This window comes from Hoplias malabaricus, chromosome 1 (assembly GCF_029633855.1).
Source record: "Hoplias malabaricus isolate fHopMal1 chromosome 1, fHopMal1.hap1, whole genome shotgun sequence".
NCBI lineage: Eukaryota > Metazoa > Chordata > Actinopteri > Characiformes > Erythrinidae > Hoplias > Hoplias malabaricus.
This window is the reverse complement of record NC_089800.1, coordinates 53,650,281-53,669,093: the sequence shown is the minus strand read 5'-3', so window position 1 is coordinate 53,669,093 and position 18,813 is coordinate 53,650,281. Positions and strand designations below refer to the sequence as shown.

At 43.2% G+C, this 18,813-nt stretch overlaps 1 protein-coding gene across 4 annotated transcripts in view; it reads right to left on the bottom strand.

Annotated features, from left to right (window-relative positions):
* The window catches only part of sik3 (SIK family kinase 3), a 41,569-nt gene extending 23,682 nt beyond the window's left edge, over positions 1-17,887 (bottom strand). For all 4 annotated transcript variants that reach the window (XM_066679534.1, XM_066679551.1, XM_066679543.1 and 1 more), the window contains exon 1: positions 17,453-17,887. In XM_066679534.1, the coding sequence (XP_066535631.1) occupies positions 17,453-17,728 (276 nt within the window). In that variant the 5' untranslated portion in view covers positions 17,729-17,887. The remainder of the gene's footprint in view (positions 1-17,452) is intronic.
* Between the last annotated feature and the right edge of the window lie 926 nt (positions 17,888-18,813).

Genomic DNA, 18,813 nt, shown 5'->3' with positions numbered 1-18,813 from the left:
AGTCCTTGGCAAACACAAATGGCCCAAAATAAGCAAACTGGAACAGCAGCAGATCTATAAAAAACATCACCAGCTGGGAGAGACAACACACACACCAGAGTTCACCAGGACAAGTTACCTAACTGACAGAAAGTAAGCACACAACAAAACCACAAAAATAAATTGTATTTCTCCGTCACCCCACAACTCCAAACCCCACAGCTCCACACCCCACTGCTCCACTGCCCTCCGGCTGATGCTGGGCACTGAGCCTGGTGAGACCTTAGATTCATGTGCAGCTGCTTCTTAGCATCCTTCAAACACTAAAAAGAGGAACAGTGTAAAGCCCCATTTGTACTTCTGCTTCAAACATACGGCGCAGGCAATGCATCTGCGTGAACCCTACGCCGTGGCCTGACGCGCTCCTCTCCAGAAATGTAACTCCGCGTGCCTTGGATGCAGACCGCAGCCTGTGATTGGTCAGTAGTGGGAGGGACTTGGTTGAAGTTGAACTGAATAAGTACAGGAACATGAGCTCCTCTCCTCCACACACAGAGACACAGACAGCAGAACATTCACAGCCAGAGACCTCCTCAGACACGGGGTGGACATCAGGGACCAATCAAAAACAAATCCTCCAAAAATAAATAAATAGAAACAGGACCACACGGGACAAACGTGCCGGATTTGTATTTGTTATTTTCCTACTGCATTGTGTACTACAGAGTGTAGTGGAAGATTTGAGATTCAGCAAAAGAGATCCACCCTAGTGGTGTGGGGGTGTAACTGCAGAGCGATGCAGACACCAAAGCAGGAGTATAAACGTTCACAATGTCACGGGCCATGCTTAATGCTGCTATTGTAGGTTTTGAGTGTTTTGTGTATGTGAGTGCAATAGTCAGCAACTGACCGCATCACATTGGGTTTACTGGGGGCTGGACAACAGGAAAACACCTGGAGACCGGAAGGAAGAGCATCATTCACAAGTAAACCCAGCAGCAGTCCGTTTGGATCAGTGGTTCTCAAACTGTGGTACGTGAAGCAGCAAGCGGTGGGACGCCAAATGACCTGGAAAAATTGACTACTTAATTATGGAATTTATTCATAACTGAAAATCTAAAGCTAAGTGTAAATTACATAATGTTTGACCGTTTTCATAATTATGCCCCAATGAAATTAATTTGTGTTGTAGAAAAATACATGTTACACAAACACCGTAGTTGATTACATGGATTCATAAAAAAAAAAGCTAAAAAAACTTTTCCTTACAGACATAAAGAAAGCCCAGTTTCAGTTGTTTACTGGACGCAAGGCTAGAGACAGACGTGAGCAATTTGGATTTTATTATAAAAAGGGAAAGCAAAAATGAGAAAAAAATGCAGAGACCAAGCCTGAGAAATACCCCAGATCCCAGAGGAACTACATCCAGAAGCAGAAATAGAGAAAACCTAAGCAAGAATTCTGGACACGTGAAGACAATACAGCAGAAAACGTGGGCGTTCTTCACATCATTAAAGCCCTAAAACAAGGTTTAACACAAGGTTTCACCTACTGCTGCAAGCGCCGAGAGCCACTGTGACCTGCTCCCGGCGCTGTACTGTCTTCACCTGTAGCTTGTTAAAGCACATAACTGATATTAAACTGACCTCTTCTCATTTTTCTTTCTTTCAAAACATTTACTGCACATAAATTTTATATGTTCTCATAAATGTATAATTGTGTTTAAAACCTTCAGTTCAGGCCTATAGTTGATTCTCTCTACTTTGAAACAGAGAATCAGTTTGTACGAGCCCGGCGGTTCAGAGAGGACCCTATACATCCAATCAGACACAAGCTCCCATTTTAAGAAACGCCCACTGATGACTCCTCCCATAATGTCCACTGGAGCCAATCAGACACAAGCTCCTGATTTAGGAACCGCCCACTGAATCCTCACATAACATCCAGTGGTGTGTAAACTATAACCGTTAAAGTTTGATCCACACAAACCCTTCTGTGTTAATTGAGTTCTGAGTGCAGCAGCGGGAACTCTACAGTTCATTTTCACCGTGCCGCCCTTTATTACTATTATGTATGTATGTATCTTTACACTTATATAGCGCCTTTCTAGACACCCAAGGGCGCTTTACAATCCACACTGCTCAGAACGCTCAGAACACTCAATCCACACACACACACACTGGTGAGAAGCGGTAGCCAAACGTGCACGGGGTACTCTCGACCAGGAACGACCGTCCACCTGGAGGACTGCATCGGGCACTAGGGCTTCACCCAGGACAGAGTGCCAATCCATACCATACCCTCCATGTTTTTGGACTGTGGGAGGAAACCGAAGACCCCAGAGGAAACCCACGTAGACACAGGGAGAACATGGAAACTCCACCCAGATGGGACTTGAACCCAAGATCCCAGCACTGGGAGGTGAACGTGCTAAACACTAAGCCACAGTGCCACCAATCACAGTTATTATATCACAGTGTATTTCTGATGATGTTTGAGTCAGTCTCTTATTTTACTGAGGACAGTCTGAGCGAGAGTTTTAGCTTCCAACACAGGAGCTTTAACAGAGAAAATAAACGCTACAGCGCAGCTCATGGCTCAGACACAGAAACAGGAGCTCAGTGTGTGTTTACACAAGCAACACCCTCATGCCCAGAACCCTGAGGAAAAAGTCTATTAGCGATCGCCTAACATCTCGACCCAGTTTCACTGACATCTACCTGATGCTAATTGGTGTACATAAGCTTCCACTGCTTGTTAGCGACATTAGGCTCGCAGACCCATTGCAAACTGAAGCAGTAAACATCTAGAACCTTTCAGAAGTGTGTCAGGTGTCGTGAGGAGTATGTGACCCTTGTTATCTTCGTGTCCCGATGTGTCACCCAGACCTTTCTAAATCGGCTTTGGGAGAGTCTTAGTGACCCACTTGTCGTCCCATATTTATCTGGAAGGGACAGATGTGGGGATGTGTTTAGTAACTAAATGTCATGGGTCAGGTTCAGGTTCAGGTTCCCCTCGGCCTCAGATATTTCAAGTTGTACTCTCAAATATATGTACCAAATAATATCTAAAATACAGTATTTATTGTTTTTCCAACTCATGAGATGAAGGACCATACTGCTTTGTAGACCATGAATGAATTCCTGCTCCATAGAGGGGGCACCCCACGGGGCAGTGGGCAGTGTTTAGATCTGGTTTATTCCCAGATTTGTTTAAATAAATAAAATAAATAATTAAACAAAGCATCAACACAAACAATAACAATGGTAAATACAACAGATAAAAGTGACTGATAATTAGCCACAGTTTGGACCAGATCAATAATAAGACTCTGAGGTCAGTAAAGACCCCTGGGGCAGTTCCTGTAACAGAGTAGGGGTCTGGCTAAATCTGCCCCTGTGGTCTCTCACTTAGTGCTTTTTCACCAACGAGGAACCGAGTCGTTTGGCATGTTTACATTGACATAAACCGGTTGGTGAACCAGAAACGTTTGTCCCCAACTGGAACCAAAGAAGAGAAGGTTTTTCTGTGTGAACCGTGAAGTTATCCCCAGTGGAGCTGGAAATTAAACAGAAACACGCTCCGTTTGTGTGTGTTTCTGGGGCTGTGTTTGGAGCGACACCGTTGTCGTTGGTCAGAGCCGCGGCTCTAAGTTGGTTACGTTTCTCTGCTGTTCACAACCTCAGCAGGACACCTCTGAACTCAGCAACATTTACAGTGTTTTATCTCACTCTTATCCGACTCCAGGGTAAACACAGAATAAATAATGACCCTATCATGACTCTGTTTGGCTCTGACACAGCAGTGCCCCCCGCTGATGGCATATCCTCTGTTCCCCTCTAAACTTGTAGAAACATGAGCCGCTTCACTGGAAAGAACCAAGGTTTTCTTGGTGGAAAAGCGCTATCTCTGGGCTCCTGACCAGAGGTGGAGGGGTCTCCCTAATGCCCCAGAGAATGTCCACTCTGGGGTTGAGACCAGCGCTGTACAAGTGGAACCATCATAATGAGTAAATAAATTAATAGAAATAAATCAATTTACAAGAGCCATAATATTGCAACTCAATTTTGTAAACTCTTTAAATATATCTATTGTATTTTGAAAATATTGTTACTCATAACTGATATAAAATTTTCTTACTGTCATTACTCCTATAATAATTTACATGTGCCGTGTGGGCAGAATTACACACACACAGCCATCTGGCCCAAACCCCTGCAGCGCCGTGTGGGCAGCGGATAGGAAATACACAGGGGCTTCCCCAGGAATTTCTCAACTCACACACAAACAAAATATGTACACAGAAATTACACAAAGAAAATACCACACACATGCTCACATTCACACGAGGCCCCCCCCCCACAAAATCACCCAATACACTGGGGAAAATTCATCCACTCACTTCTGCTTTGTCAGTTTACCGGAAACACACGTCTGAGCTCACCACAAATCAAGGTCTCTTAGTTTCACACTGGAGCTCTTATTTACTCACAAACAAACCTGTTTATTGTTTATGTGTGTTCTCTCACACTCTCTGTCACTGCCCCGAACCCTGAGTGACATACGGAGTGTTACTTGGTGTTGGGCTATTCTCAGTCCAGCAGTGACATTGAGGGCTTTAAAGACTCCAGCAGCACTGCTGTGTCTGATCCACCCTGGAGCCTTGTGTCTGGAGCCTTGACGCTGGTACGAGTGGATCAGACACAGCAGCTGCTGTTGGAGATTTTAAAGCCCTGAAGATCACACTGGACTCCTCTCTATTAATGGCTTTTCTACAGTTAACAAGGTATATAACATGTAATTTCATCAGTCAGATTAGATTTTTTGCTTGAACTTTAGTAAACAATGCGTAAATAATTTTTAGAGTCCAGAGGCAGGCTTCTGTGCACCTCACACTCATTTTACCGTGAAACACAATGTAGACGCCCAAGTGGAACGAGTTACAGTCACATACTCCACTGAATTTACATTAATTTAAGAAATAATAATCCTTTAATTTAAGCAGTAATAATGGAGAGGGAGTGCTGTAATGTGAGATATCGGTGCTGGCGTGCTGCAGTCGAAGGCACGAGGCGGTAGGCTGCGTTCTGAAGATCAGTCACCAAGCTACTGGATGGGACAAGATTATAATGAGATATCATACACTAAACAAGGCCAAGTTCTCTCTGTTTAAGTTAAAAAGGGAGTATTCTGGAGTATCTCTCCAGAGCCGTTCTGCTCTGAGCAGGTGAATGAGAGCAGCGGAGAGAAAGAGAGAGAGAAAATAAATAAATAAATAAATAAATAAACCTCATGCGCCTCGAATTCAGGTGAGTCAACGAGAGCACACAGACGGAGCATTATCCTGTTTGTATTTCCTTGAGGTTGTCTTTACAAATCAGAAAGAGCATAACGGGTCTACTGCGCCATAACTCTTTACATTGTTCAAAATAAGGTGCGCAAACAGAAACTGTACTGGATCCAAGTCCAGATGCTGGCGTTGTTGCTAGGTTACATGTATTTTGTGGAGTAATACCAGAAGAGCTTCAGTCAGACTATCTTTATTGTGTAATACTAGCACTCCAGAACGGTCTCTCAGCCAATCACATCACAGGGTCAGGCGTATAATACGATTCTCAAAAATCTCGTATTTTATATTTTAAACAACTGGCCCCGAAACGGCATCACAGTTTCCACATTTACCGTTACCATGGCAGTCAAGGAGGGTGTAGCAATGACTGACATGGCCATAAGCTAACCACAGTAATGTCCTTACAGACGTTTTACCACAAACGACTCCGTTGTCCCGAAGGTGCCATGTCCCATGTGCTATTTTTATTGAGCCATGGACAACATTAGTGTAGAGCCCTGCAGCACGGCACACCACCACCACGTCAGTGTCACTGCAGCGCTGAGAATGATCCACCACCACATCACACCTGCTCTGTGGGGGTCCTGAGTACTAAAGAACAGGGGGTAACTAAGTATGCAGAGCAACAGGTGGACTACAGTGTTTAACTGTAGAACTACAAAGTGAGCAGGAGTGGACAGTGGGTGAAGAAATGAGGAGGTAGCTGCAATGTTTTGGCTGATGGGTGTTGATATATTTGCGCGCGCGTGTGTGTATATGTGTGTTGTTTGTGCTGAGACGGAAATCACCTCGGTAACTCCTGATTTCTTTGTGATCGTCACCGGGGCGAATCCTACCGCAGCGTTTAGCGCATGTTGCCACCTGCCCCCTGCATCCAGAGACATCCAAAAGCATGCGGCACAGGGTTCAGGGCGAGGTGATCGGCCTCCGGGGCTCCAACACACCGGCATCAACCGGAGAATCATTATTAGATCATCATGTAATGGGATAATCATCAGCAGTATGTCCAAGTAGCAGATTCAACACTGTAGAGACGTGGCGCAAACTGAGTTCTCCTTCTTCTCCGTTTTTACTCAGTGCCTTTATTTCTCCTAACATCACAGTGGTTAGGACCTATCACATTCGGGGGGAGGAGTCTAGAACAAATATCAGACTGGGTTAGGACCAATCACGATGAGGGGGGTATGGTCAGTGTTCAGAGGTGTTCAGCAAGTAGCACACCATACCCAGTTTACTGCTGCCTTTATTCAGACCGCAGAGACGTGGTGATTTACAGTCCAAATAAAGTAATAAAAATAAACACACACACAGAGAGAGAGAGAGAGAGAGAGAGAGAGAGAGACAGAGGGAGGAATGCTGAGAACACCAGAGCCAAACCACTCCGAGAAATGAAATCACAACACGCACATGCTACCAGTGTTACCTAACTAGAGAGAGAGAGAGAGAGACACAAGAGAGAGAAATAGAGAGACAGACAAAGAAAGCAAGAGAATGAAAGAAATCTAGATAAGAGAGAGAGAGAAAGAGAGACAGAGAGAGACAAAGACAGAAAGAGGGACAAAGAGAGACAGAGACAGAGAGAGACAAAGACAGAAAGAGGGACAAAGAGAGAGACAGACAAAGACAGAGAAAGAAAGCAAGAGAATGAAAGAAATCTAGATAGAGTGAGAAAGAGAGAAGGCTAGAATAGAAAAGAGAGAGGTCAGAGAGAGAAAGCTAGCAGAGGAAGAGAGAAAGAAAGAAATGGGGGGACAAGACAAAGCATGAAGAACAGAAGACAGATTGAACCATGATAGCAAAAGAAAAACAAGAGCAAGAGGGAAGATAGGGATAGAAAAGAGAGCAGTTAAGGAAACCGGGGGAGGGAGGGAGAGAGAGAGAGAGAGATGCAGTGATCTAACTGTAGGCAGGTTTTAGCACGTCTGCTAGTTAATCTGCCCATGAGTGCTACCTGAGAGAGAGAGAGAGAGAGAGAGAGAGAGAGAGAGAGAGAGAGGCTAATACTCCTACAGCTTAGAGGACACACACACACACACTGTGCTGCACTTGTGAGGTCATTAGTGACTCAGAATTACTGCTAACCTCAAGCTAAGCTTAAAAAGTCCAGCACTAAGTAAAGCCTAACAGCACAGCACCAAGTCTCCGTCAGCTCCAGCTCCTCGCACAAATCCAGAATAAAATCAGATTTTAAACCAGTTTTACAGTCACAAACCATAATTAGCCCCTCTACTTTTTACATTAATCCAGAACAGGACAAGAGCCCACCTTTATACTGAGGCTGATACCCACTAGCACCTCCACAGGACACTAGCACCACGTTTACCCGAGATTAAAATCATATATTATTATTTATTTCTAAATGAATTAACATTATTATTAATTATTATAATAATCAATGCGTTAACTGTTGTGTAGTATAAAAACAATACATTATTTAAAATATTTTTTAAAAAGTGTAAAATCACAAGGTGGCGCAGCAGGTAGTGTCGCAGTCACACAGTTCCAGGGGCCTGGAGGTTGTGGGTTCGATTCCCGCTCTGAGTGACTGTCTGTGAGGAGTTGGTGTGTTCTCCCCGTGTCTGCGTGGGTTTCCTCCAGGTGCTCCGGTTTCCTCCCACAGTCCAAAAACACACGTTGGTAGGTGGATTGGTGACTCAAAAGTGTCCGTAGGTGAGTGTGTGAGTGAATGTGTGTGTGTGTGTCTGTGTTGCCCTGTGAAGGTTTAATCCCGCCTTGCGCCCAATGATTCCAGGTAGGCTCTGGACCCACCGCGACCCTGAATTGGATAAGCAGATACAGATAATGAATTAATGAAAAAAAAAAAAAAAAAAAAAAATCACACATGAAAATCATCACCTTTAAATCTTCTAAACTCACATGTACTTCACATGTAGATCCCATTAGTGTGTGTTGTCGGTTCACTTTCATAAACGTAAATGATCTGTTTCTGTCTGTAATGTGAACGGATCCGTCTCTGAAACTGACACTGATGTTTACGCACATCCCGAGACGTCTCATTGTGTTCAAACCAGACAGCATCTGACGTGTGCATTATATTTTGCTCGAGAGGATGACAAACAGCTCCTCGACTGTCCTTGATTAGGACGAGTCAGTGAAAGCCAGTGGTTTTAATGCAGCAGCAAGAGAATGGCTGAATCCCAAATATCTCCCTGGGCACTATGTAGTGCACACTCACTAGTCCTCACCTAGTCCATTGTACACAGAAACATAAAAGCATTTATTTTAGACTGTAGACTCAGAGACAGCCCTGATCCCGATCCTGATGCCGGTCCACTTACCGATCCAGATTCCAGTCCGGAGCTAGCGCTGGACCATGAACCGGATGGTAACAACATAACATAACGAGACACGTCACCGATCCATGTTCCAGTCCACCCCTTACCATGACCCTGCGGCAGCTTCGGTTGTTTTCCGTTCTGTTTTGTTCACACCAACGCCCGCTGTAGGTCACTGAAAACCGACATTTTCAAAAAAGATTTTTAAAAGTGGGAGCAAAACAGCCATAAAACTGAGCCACACAGCTCTGTTTACATTAACGAGTTCAGAATCTCACACTCAGTCTGAGAGCGAGGAAAGCAGTGAAAGTAAAACTGACAACATAAAAGAGTAAAAAGCAACGCGATCCCGTGTGGGTGCAGATATTTCCAAAAGCACTTGGTGTTGATGAAGATACTTTTGATGATGTTTTTTCATGTTGATGTTTTTAAAAACATCCAAACGCCAGTGGACGAGACCTAGTGGAGTCAATCGATTAAAAATGTAATCGCGTTAATCACAATAGCGTTCTGTGATTAATCACAAGATAAAATGCTAGTATTTTCTTGTTTTTTTGTGGGGTTTTTTTTAGAAGGGAGATATAACAAATGTGTAGAGGTTTGCACAAAAAACTGGTTCTTTTCATTGTTTCAGAGTAGGTTCAGACAAACGTCTCCATATTCAGCTTCAACAACTTTATAAAAGAGAGATGTGTGGATTAACTGAGGCATGAACTTCCTGCAACAGCAGTGTGTGGACACAATAGAGACAGTCAGTCAGAGTGAGAGTTAGTTTATGAGATTTAAATCATATTTCAGCATAAAAATGATAGAATCTTCCTTCAGATCTCAATAGTAGCGACGCTGTCTGGAAGGAAGCTGTGGAGGAAGTTGTGTCCAAATTTGATAAAATGATTAATTTGCATTTAAAAAGTGACGTGTAAAGTGTCCAGATCAATCACGTTAAGGTTGACAGCACTACACAGAACATTAACCGTGGAGTATGTGACTAGATTATGGCCAGGAATAATCTGACATCCAGAAACTACACAGCACTGACAGCAGGATTAATGTGTGTGGACCTGGGTGTTCACCTCAACACTGTGTTGTTACTTACGTTCCTTTATAATGACCTTAACCTCGCCGACAGCCTGAGAGTGGACGTGTAGGACACGGCGACCGCAGTGAAACATAAATAATTCCCTTTTAAATTCAATGTATTGTGTTTAGATTGTATTTACTCTAATTTTAACTGCTTCATGGTCCATTTCCACCTTAAACCCACAGCAGCAATGATCATATTCAAGTAGAAAGACCTTGTATATCGCAATCAGAATCAGAACTGAGAAATAACAAAATCGTCTACTCTGAGCATAGTAATTAATTTTAAAATCTGTGAAGTGCACTATGTAGAGACTATGCTGCTATTTGGGACTCACCTGAGTTTCTCCCGTTGTTGTGCCGCCCCACCAGCCGAGTGCATACACAGAGTCCGATCTGAGTGTTCACACTGATGTCACATGCCTGCATATCGGATATGTATCTGATCTATGATGCAATATTATCCCCAAGAACAGAACAAATTAATGCACATGCTTCCTATGGTTTAAAGCTTATACAAGCCAAAACATAACAACCATCATTAACTGGTGTTAAAAATTTCAGCAGCACTGCTGTGTCTGATCCACTCGCACCAGCTCAACAGCGTCACTGCTCATTGAGAACGATCCCCCACCCAACTCACAGACCACCCACTCTACAGGGCCCTCTTTGGGGCGTGGCAGTGGTCATCGAGGGTCAGGAGGGTGTGGGTCTGTTATTGTGTCGTTCTGCTGTGTCACGAGTACAGAGCCGCTGACAGGTTATTGAATGAAGCTAATGCTGTTGCTGCGACAGGTGTGGAGCTCGCTTGCTGGGTGTGTTAACCCAGGTTTAATCCAGTAATGAACCATGCTGGCGATGTTGAAGCTTGGGTTTAACCCCGACTTCGTGACAGTGCTGCAGTGTTAAGAGCATCTGTCTCTCACCAAAGTGCTGGAAATTACATACGCACAATGGTTTTGTACATGAAAGCAAGGGTCCTCGACAGAGAACATACTTCAGCACATTGTTGTTCAGTGTCTGTTCACATTTATGTTTGAATCACGAGCCCACCAACCCACACACTGTGAAATAAGACCCCAGTCAGTTTTCTGTGCACTGCCTGAGTGAGAAACACAGGATAAAACGAGCCGCTCTGATTCTGCTCCGTTTCTGAAGTCAAGTGCTGAGACTTTAGAATGGCCCCGCCCCCTCGTCTAAGTCTGTCCAATCACAGCGCTGGACACGTATTTTATGTGAGGGTGTGGAGCCTAATTGTACATCCCCTTCGTAATTCCCCTTCCCAAGGACCCCTGGGCAGCTGATGTTCGCCTGATTAAAAACATGACTTACTTCTTGCTGTCAATCATAGAATATACTCTAAATTGTGTTGTGTTTCACACACAATAATCAATGAAAAATGTTAAAGTTTATTTTGTTATAAATTATACATTTACACAACTATTTTATTTATCATTCTACAGACTTTTAAGTTGAAGTTGTGGATTCCCTCTATGGTTCTGGGATGGTGTTTTCAATAATTCTCATTAATTATATAAGACACTACAGTTAACTATACAGGCTATTACATATTTATTAAAACACTTTAATAATGCTTTTGCGTTTACTTTTCAAAAATATTAATATGGGTAAAAACGCGGGCATGCATTAACCATCTAATCGTTTTGAGGATCCTTGCTGAGTTGTTGATTGACGTACATTTGATCCAAACACATGACGACATCAACCACGGGAAACCAGGGGAAGGGGGATTAGGACGGGGATGTATGATTAGGCTTCACAAGGGCACAAAGACGAGGTTAAACGCAGCAAAACAGACACGAGCGTGGAGAAATATGAGCACTGAGTAAAAACGGAGAAAACAAGAACGGAGAAGAAAGAGAACCGAACGAAAACGGCTAAAAACCAGACCTTCTGCTCCTCTCTCCTCACTGCTGTGCGCTCGGGGTCGGGGTGAACAGCAAGCGGCTCATTATCATTTAAAGGAACAGGTGCTGAAAGCGGGCGTTCTGAACAGGGCTGTTTACACAGGGGGAGAACACTGCTGTGGGGTTTGTGTAAACAGCTATGTGCCGTGGACACCTCTCTCACTGATCACTCACACTTTCAGATGAGGAAAACGTCTTTATTAAAAGTTTATTAAGAGAAACTCAGATTATTTACTTGTAAACAGGGGGAAAAGACTGAGATGGAGGAATACGTCATCTCTTACACACTACAACAACACAGCAGTGAAATAACGACGACTGAAGCGTGTTTGTGATCTGTGTGTGAATAACTCACACAGATTCAGACAGAAGAGCAGAGAGACACATTAGGGTCTGATGCTAACAGTTTTACATTAGATCCTATGGTGAAAATGCTAAATGTGGCTAACAGAGTATAACAGTCTTTTTCCTCATTATACTACACTGCGGGATCCTTTACCCCCGACAAAAAGAGGCAGTGGGCTTTGGTGCTGCTGAGTGCTGAGAGATTCACAGGGAGATAAATCTTTCCCATCTGTTTACATTAGTTCTGCGTTCTGAAACCAGAAAAAAGTCTCCTGTATGGCCTCCGTGCCACAAATAACAAAATAATAATCACATGACTGCAACTCGTGGATACTGTAATAACCCTTACACTACAAAATTATCCACAAATGCACTTACTGAGTTATTGCATATTATTAACGAGGAAAGAGACATTGAATTGATAAGTAAATGAATATAATATTACAGTAGCATTACCATTTTATTACACACATGCAACTAATTCCAAGTACAACCCTTAAATATGTGTGTGGTGACGTTCAGTGCGAATGAGAGTCTTACTCCAGAGCCACACAACATCCATGAACACAGTGTTAATACTTGGCCTTGATTGAATTGATCAAACCATTCTAATTTAACAAAAGCTACAGAATAATAACATCCTCCGAAGTATAATACTGTACGTTATCCATGTCCTCAGGACTAATCCTCATGGCTTTTCCTGTGCTGCTTTATTTGAGCCGTTTTTATACAACTGGAAATGTGTTACTTTACCTTAAAGGGACACTATGTAAATCTTTACCTTAAAATTACAGCTTCAGAATCATTGCGATGCTCCACTGAGCTGTAACAGCATAAACAGAGCCTCCTGTTGTTGCTATACTGGGCTCAGCACTGCAGAAACTGAGCTATGTATATTTTGGAGCACCGTAGGAGACTGGAAGCCACCAACCTTCACAATCTGCAATAGAAGACCATTCAGTCTGTTTTCTTTAGGCTGCCAAGGTCAGACAACACCAATGTCTTCTACAATGTTAATACAGCTTCTCTAGCTACTGCCCCTCAGCTCTGGTTGGTTGGAGTAAAGTATAACACCACTGCTACCTCCTCCGAAGTTACAAAGTGTACTTTCTACAGTGCTGAGCCTGGTGCAGCAACAACAGAAGGTCTGTTCTCCCTGTAACAGGTAAGAGATGCATCACAATAATTTTGAAGCTGTCATTTTAAGGTAAAAATATTACCTAGTGCTACTTTAAGGACCATCCTAATCATGAAGACAGCACCACACTTCACAATCCGTACTTACACATTCACATTTTACAATCAGCAAATTGTTTAAAACATCATCAGCTATTTTACACTTACTCTTTGAAAAATGTCTTTAAATATAGTTTTAAAAAATAAAATCTTTCTTGAATCCTGTTGTTAAAAGTCTCTTTTAAAACACAAGCTATGATCTGACCCTGTGTTTTCTCTTTAAATGTTGTAAAATATAAAGATCCTAATGTTTAATAAACATCTCTTTGTGAAAAATTCAGATCGAATTTGCCTCGTGAACTGGGGGATAACATCTACTGAGGGAATAAGAGCTAATTTGTGGCCATTTCCACGTCAGGATCCTGCTGACCTCGAGCTCGAGCCCCTGATGGACTCTATCTTGTCCCAAACACAGGTTTGCTGCCAACTGTACATCTTGCCTGCAAGACGCCCACACGATGTGAAAAAAAAAAATAAAGAGAGAGAGCCATACGCACAGAGAGAGGTGGCTGTGTGAGCAGGAATACACAACAATGTAAACAACATTAAGACGCCAAAAAACACAGAGACAGGCAGCTTTTCAGACGCCGATAAATAAATACTGCTGTGAAATATACCACCACAACACAAGATTAACACCTGCACTTAAGCACACGCAGCTCTACAGTGATATTCACTCATTCATCCATCTTCGATAACCATTTAATTTTGATCAAGGTCATTGTGGTTCCAAAGTCTGCCTGGGACCACTGGGCACAAAGCAGGAATACAGCCTGGACAGAGCATCATACACTCACAGCTGTGGAGAGGTTCATACACTCACCCAGTCACTCACACATATCCATGGACAATATCACACTCACTCAGTCACTAACTCATGTGGACAATTTCAAACAGTCCCCCATATACCAACACTGGACTGTGGGAGGAAAGCAGAAGACACCCACACAGACACAGGGAGAACACAACACTGGACGCTGGGCCCCTGTAGCTGTGTGGCAGAGACACCACCTGCAGTGCCACCTTGCCTCCCTTGAGTGATATTCCGTGATTAATGTCTCAGTTGTTCATAATCAAAAGAGGGAATGCAATCTGAAACAATGTCCCATTGTTATCCAAGCTTCTCCAAATCAGTTAATTTAGCTTTATCATCATTTATTCAGGCAGCCATACCTCACACAACTGGGAACCAATGCTGTCAATTCAGCAGGCAGGGCTTTCAAGGGGTTTTAGGAGTTAATCAATGACCATAGAGAGACTTTAAGAGATACTTATATTTAGACAATGTTAGGTGATCACTGGAATCATTCATATTGGCAGATAGATCTAAGCAGTATTTCTAAAATGTATGCCTTAAAATGAACTAAATTGATAGCACGTTATAAATTAGAGCTACATTTTACTGCAACACTTCCCAGTTTCTAGCTTATAAAATATTATTTAACTACATTGTAGTCAAAAGAAAAATAGAAAGCTGGACACCAATATTGACCAAAAATTCCCATATTAATGTAACCCTGGGAGTGTGTGTGTGTGTGTGTGTGTGTGAGTGTGTGTAACAAAATACATAGGAAAATAAGTTTCTCTAGCCTTGAATAAGTGTGGCTTAACTAGCTTACACAAGCTTTTAAGCTGTTTAAACCCAATTTTCAGACAAATTTATCACATACAGCTCCACAAACTTCCTATAAATAAACTTTATTTACATTTATTAGTTCTAAGACTCGCATTTTGTGTCTTACATTTATACAATTTACGGTTTTATTTTCCTCAAGAAAACGTCATGTGAAGACTCGGCCAGGAATATATATATATATATTTTTTTTTTGGCCAAAAACTGGCCATTGCTTTTCAAAATGCTGTGCTATTTTTCAAATATGTTTTCGCATAATTTCAAAGTACATCTTTTTCTAAACTTAAAAAGGAAGGCTGCTGACAATTAGTCAGCATCTTTTTTAAAGTTATCGAGTCAGAAAAGCTTGAAAGGACGCAGTTAGCTGAGCTGAAACAGCTAGCGAGTCTACAAACACACTGCGAGGAACCAAATCGCTGCATACTCCCTACATAGTGCACTACGAAGAGCATGGATAATGCGGATTCTCCCCGCCAATACATGACATTAAATTTCACAGAGGGTCGCGTAGCATATGTCTGGATATAAACGTCGTTTTATGTGGAGATGAAATGCATTATTTTGGGGATATAGAAGCCCTAATTTCGCGAAATTCTTAGGGCACTACACAGGGAGCACGGAGGCGTTTGACTCATACCCACACAATTATGCGTATTTCTGACTTTCTGGGGACTTTCCATTGAACCGAGAAGTTGGTTCTGATTATGGGAACAGATAAATGAAGTAGGTATTTTCAGAGCTCATTTAACGCCTCAACTCAAAAGCAGGGCTTTCATTTAATTTTATAATTAAACGCAGACATTAAAACAAAACATGTTGGGTTCTTATTCGAATTTTTCGCTCCACCTTAAATGGTACAGTCTGCCAGGCGCCTGCTGCACCATTTAAGGTGGAAGGGAAATTCGAAAAAGACGCAGGCGAGCAAATTTAACCGCAACGGCGGTACCATTTAAGGTGGAATGGAACATTGGAAAATGAAGCTAAATTATGCTTCATATGGAAATGTACCAGAACAATGACGAGGTCCCTGTCCTTACGGGCATTTTTCGAACCGGTGTGTACGCAAAACACACACACACAGATGTAATGTACACAAACGAAGGCCCCGAGTTCAGGACACGAACAGAACACAAAGCGGCCTCTGACAGCTCCGGTACCGCCACAAAATGTTCACAAGAGACCTCATTTATACGTACTTTCCAACATAAAAGTAAATGTAAAAATCTTAAAGCTAAAATAAATTTTATTACTGTGTAAATAACCTTAACACTGTTGGAGTATGTCTAAATTAACATTAAAATCACACCCGGACATTGATTAATCCTGATTAAGTCGAGTCTTGTACATAATCTTATTAAGTCGTCCCTAATTAGACGTTAACATGTCGTTAATAAGACGTTGCTACATCTAAGGCAATACCCATATTACATTAACACAGCGAATGCACTTCAAACGGTGGCCTGCTTGTGATCGGAATTTCCCGGGCCACCTTAAATATTGCAGCGGTTAACGTTAAGAGTAAATACATGTTGATAAAGACATGGATTAAGACTAGGCACTGGGGTCTCCGGTCTTAAACTTAACTATATACACTATCAGTTATATACACATATATATACTATATCACTTGTATTAACGAACACACTTCAAGTTAGTAACTTGATTCTGATTTGAGTGTTTCGGTCCACCTTAAATGCTGCAGCAGTTTAACGTTAACTGAGGTTAATAACGCAACGAGGCTGGATTCAGTTAAACCCTAGTTATTGGACTAAAACGTATTTGGCAGCTCTTACTCTTCTCAACAAAACAATAAGACCGGCTTAAGGCTTCAATTACTGGCGTGCGGCTCACTGGAATATCCCGGTCCACCTTAAATGGTGCAGAGTAAACGTTAACGTTGAGTGTCGCGTTAATAGAGATGAAGGACGGCTAAATAAACACTGACAGCTGAAAACCGAGGACCTACATAATAATTAAATATTGGCCTGATTCTTATGGGAATTCTGCAGTCCACCTTAAATTGTACATGACCAGTGGAGAACGGTGACTGTCACCTTAATATGGAGTAGGATTGAGGTAAGTTTTGGACCTCTCGAAGCACACAGACAAACAGGCGCAGACACTGACATAAACCGATACACTCCAGATAGTCATATAGTCGGTCCACCTTAAACACTGCAGCAGTTTAAGGTTAACTGATGATAACACAACGGGGCTGAATAAAGTGAAAGCCTAATCTATATTCAAACACAGCATTAAGACACAATTAAAGCTCAAACACTTCAAATAGTGGCCTGTGTCTCCCTGGAATTCTCCAGTCCACCTTAAATGTTGTAGAGCAAACGGTAACGTTGAGTGTCCCGTTAATAAAGACGTGGATTGAGGTTGGTATTGGGCTTCACAAAGCACACACACACACATTTCATATAGTCATAAAGTCGCCTGCTTCTCCCTTGAATTCTCCGGTCCACCTTAAGCGCTGCACCACAGACGTTAATGTTAAGTGTCACGCATTAGGGGACCGAACCGCGCTCGGTGAGGATGAGGGTAAGTGTGAGGATGAGAGAGAGTGAGAGGATGAGGGTAGCGGCGGTGACAGCGTTACCTTCGCCTTGGTGATGACGTGCGTGGCCAGTTTGACCACGGCGAAGTTCCCCTTGCCGATGGTGCGCTCGATATCATAGTATCCGACCCGCGCGGGGGGCGGTCTGCGGGCCGTGCAGGCGCCCTGTGGACCCCGCGCCTGGTGCTCGGCGCCGGCCGCCGCGTGTCCGCCCTGGGCGGCGTGCGCTACGGCGTGTGCCACATGTGCCGTGTGCGCCGCGGGCCGAGCAGAGTGCGGCATCCCCGCCGCGGCGCCTCCGCTCGACACCGCCGCCATCTTCTCGCCTCTCTGCGGGGCGAACAACAAGCAGCGCTTTGCGCAGCGCCGTGGGCACGCCCCCTCATCAACGTCACAGCGCAGACACGCCTACAATACGAAACAGGCCACGCCTACTCGTCCAGAGTTGTGGAAATGTGTCACTCTACAGGGAGCCGATTCACTGATTCGCTGAACTTAGCTGAACGCAACACAGGGCGCTAGTCCAACACTCACTCAGTCACTCACCCCTGTGGACAAATTCAAACACCTAGTCATTCACACACATTTTGGACAGTCTCACGCAGTCACTCACACCTATGGACAGTCTCACACGCCCTTTCACTCACACATTCACACCTGTGGACGATGTCACACTCACTGCACCTGTAAACACGTGTTTGGACTCTAGGAGGAAACCCACACAGACGCAGGGAGAACACCCACAGTAGCTAATGAAGGTGTCTTACTAGAACATCCAGAAATTAATTTACGTTTTAATTTTTTTTGTTGTTTTACCCAATATTTTTCTTGTACGTTCTTCTCAGATTTGACTTTTTTAATGAAATTAATTTATTTTATTATTATTGTTATTATTATTAATTACTGTTTTTATACTTGATAAGCCAGTGATTGAATCGGTTCTGCAGATTCGTTGGGATTCGGATCAGTTCTGAAATCTCGGTTCACCGCTGCTGAATCGAACAGCGCCCTCGCTAGGATGTTGCCGTGGCAACCGCGAGCGTAACGATGACCTCATCCCGCGGCTCGAGCGCGCGTACGCCGGTCACCATGGCAACCGCGGTGAGAGGACTCGTGTGAGTAGGTGGCGCATGAATTTCTGACTGCGGTGAGAAGAACAAGAAGAGAAGAAGAGTAGAAGAAGAGGGGGACACGAGAAAAGATTAGAAAAGTAGAAAGAAGGGAAGACAACATGAGACAAGGAAAGAGCAGAGTAGAGTAGAGAAGAGAAGATGAGAGAATAGAAGGGAAAATGAGAGAAGAGAAGAGAAAAGAAAAATCAGAATGGAAGAACAGAAGAGAAGATGAGAGAAGTTAAGGGACAATGAGAGGAGAAGAGGAGAGTAGTTGAGAGAAAAGAAGAT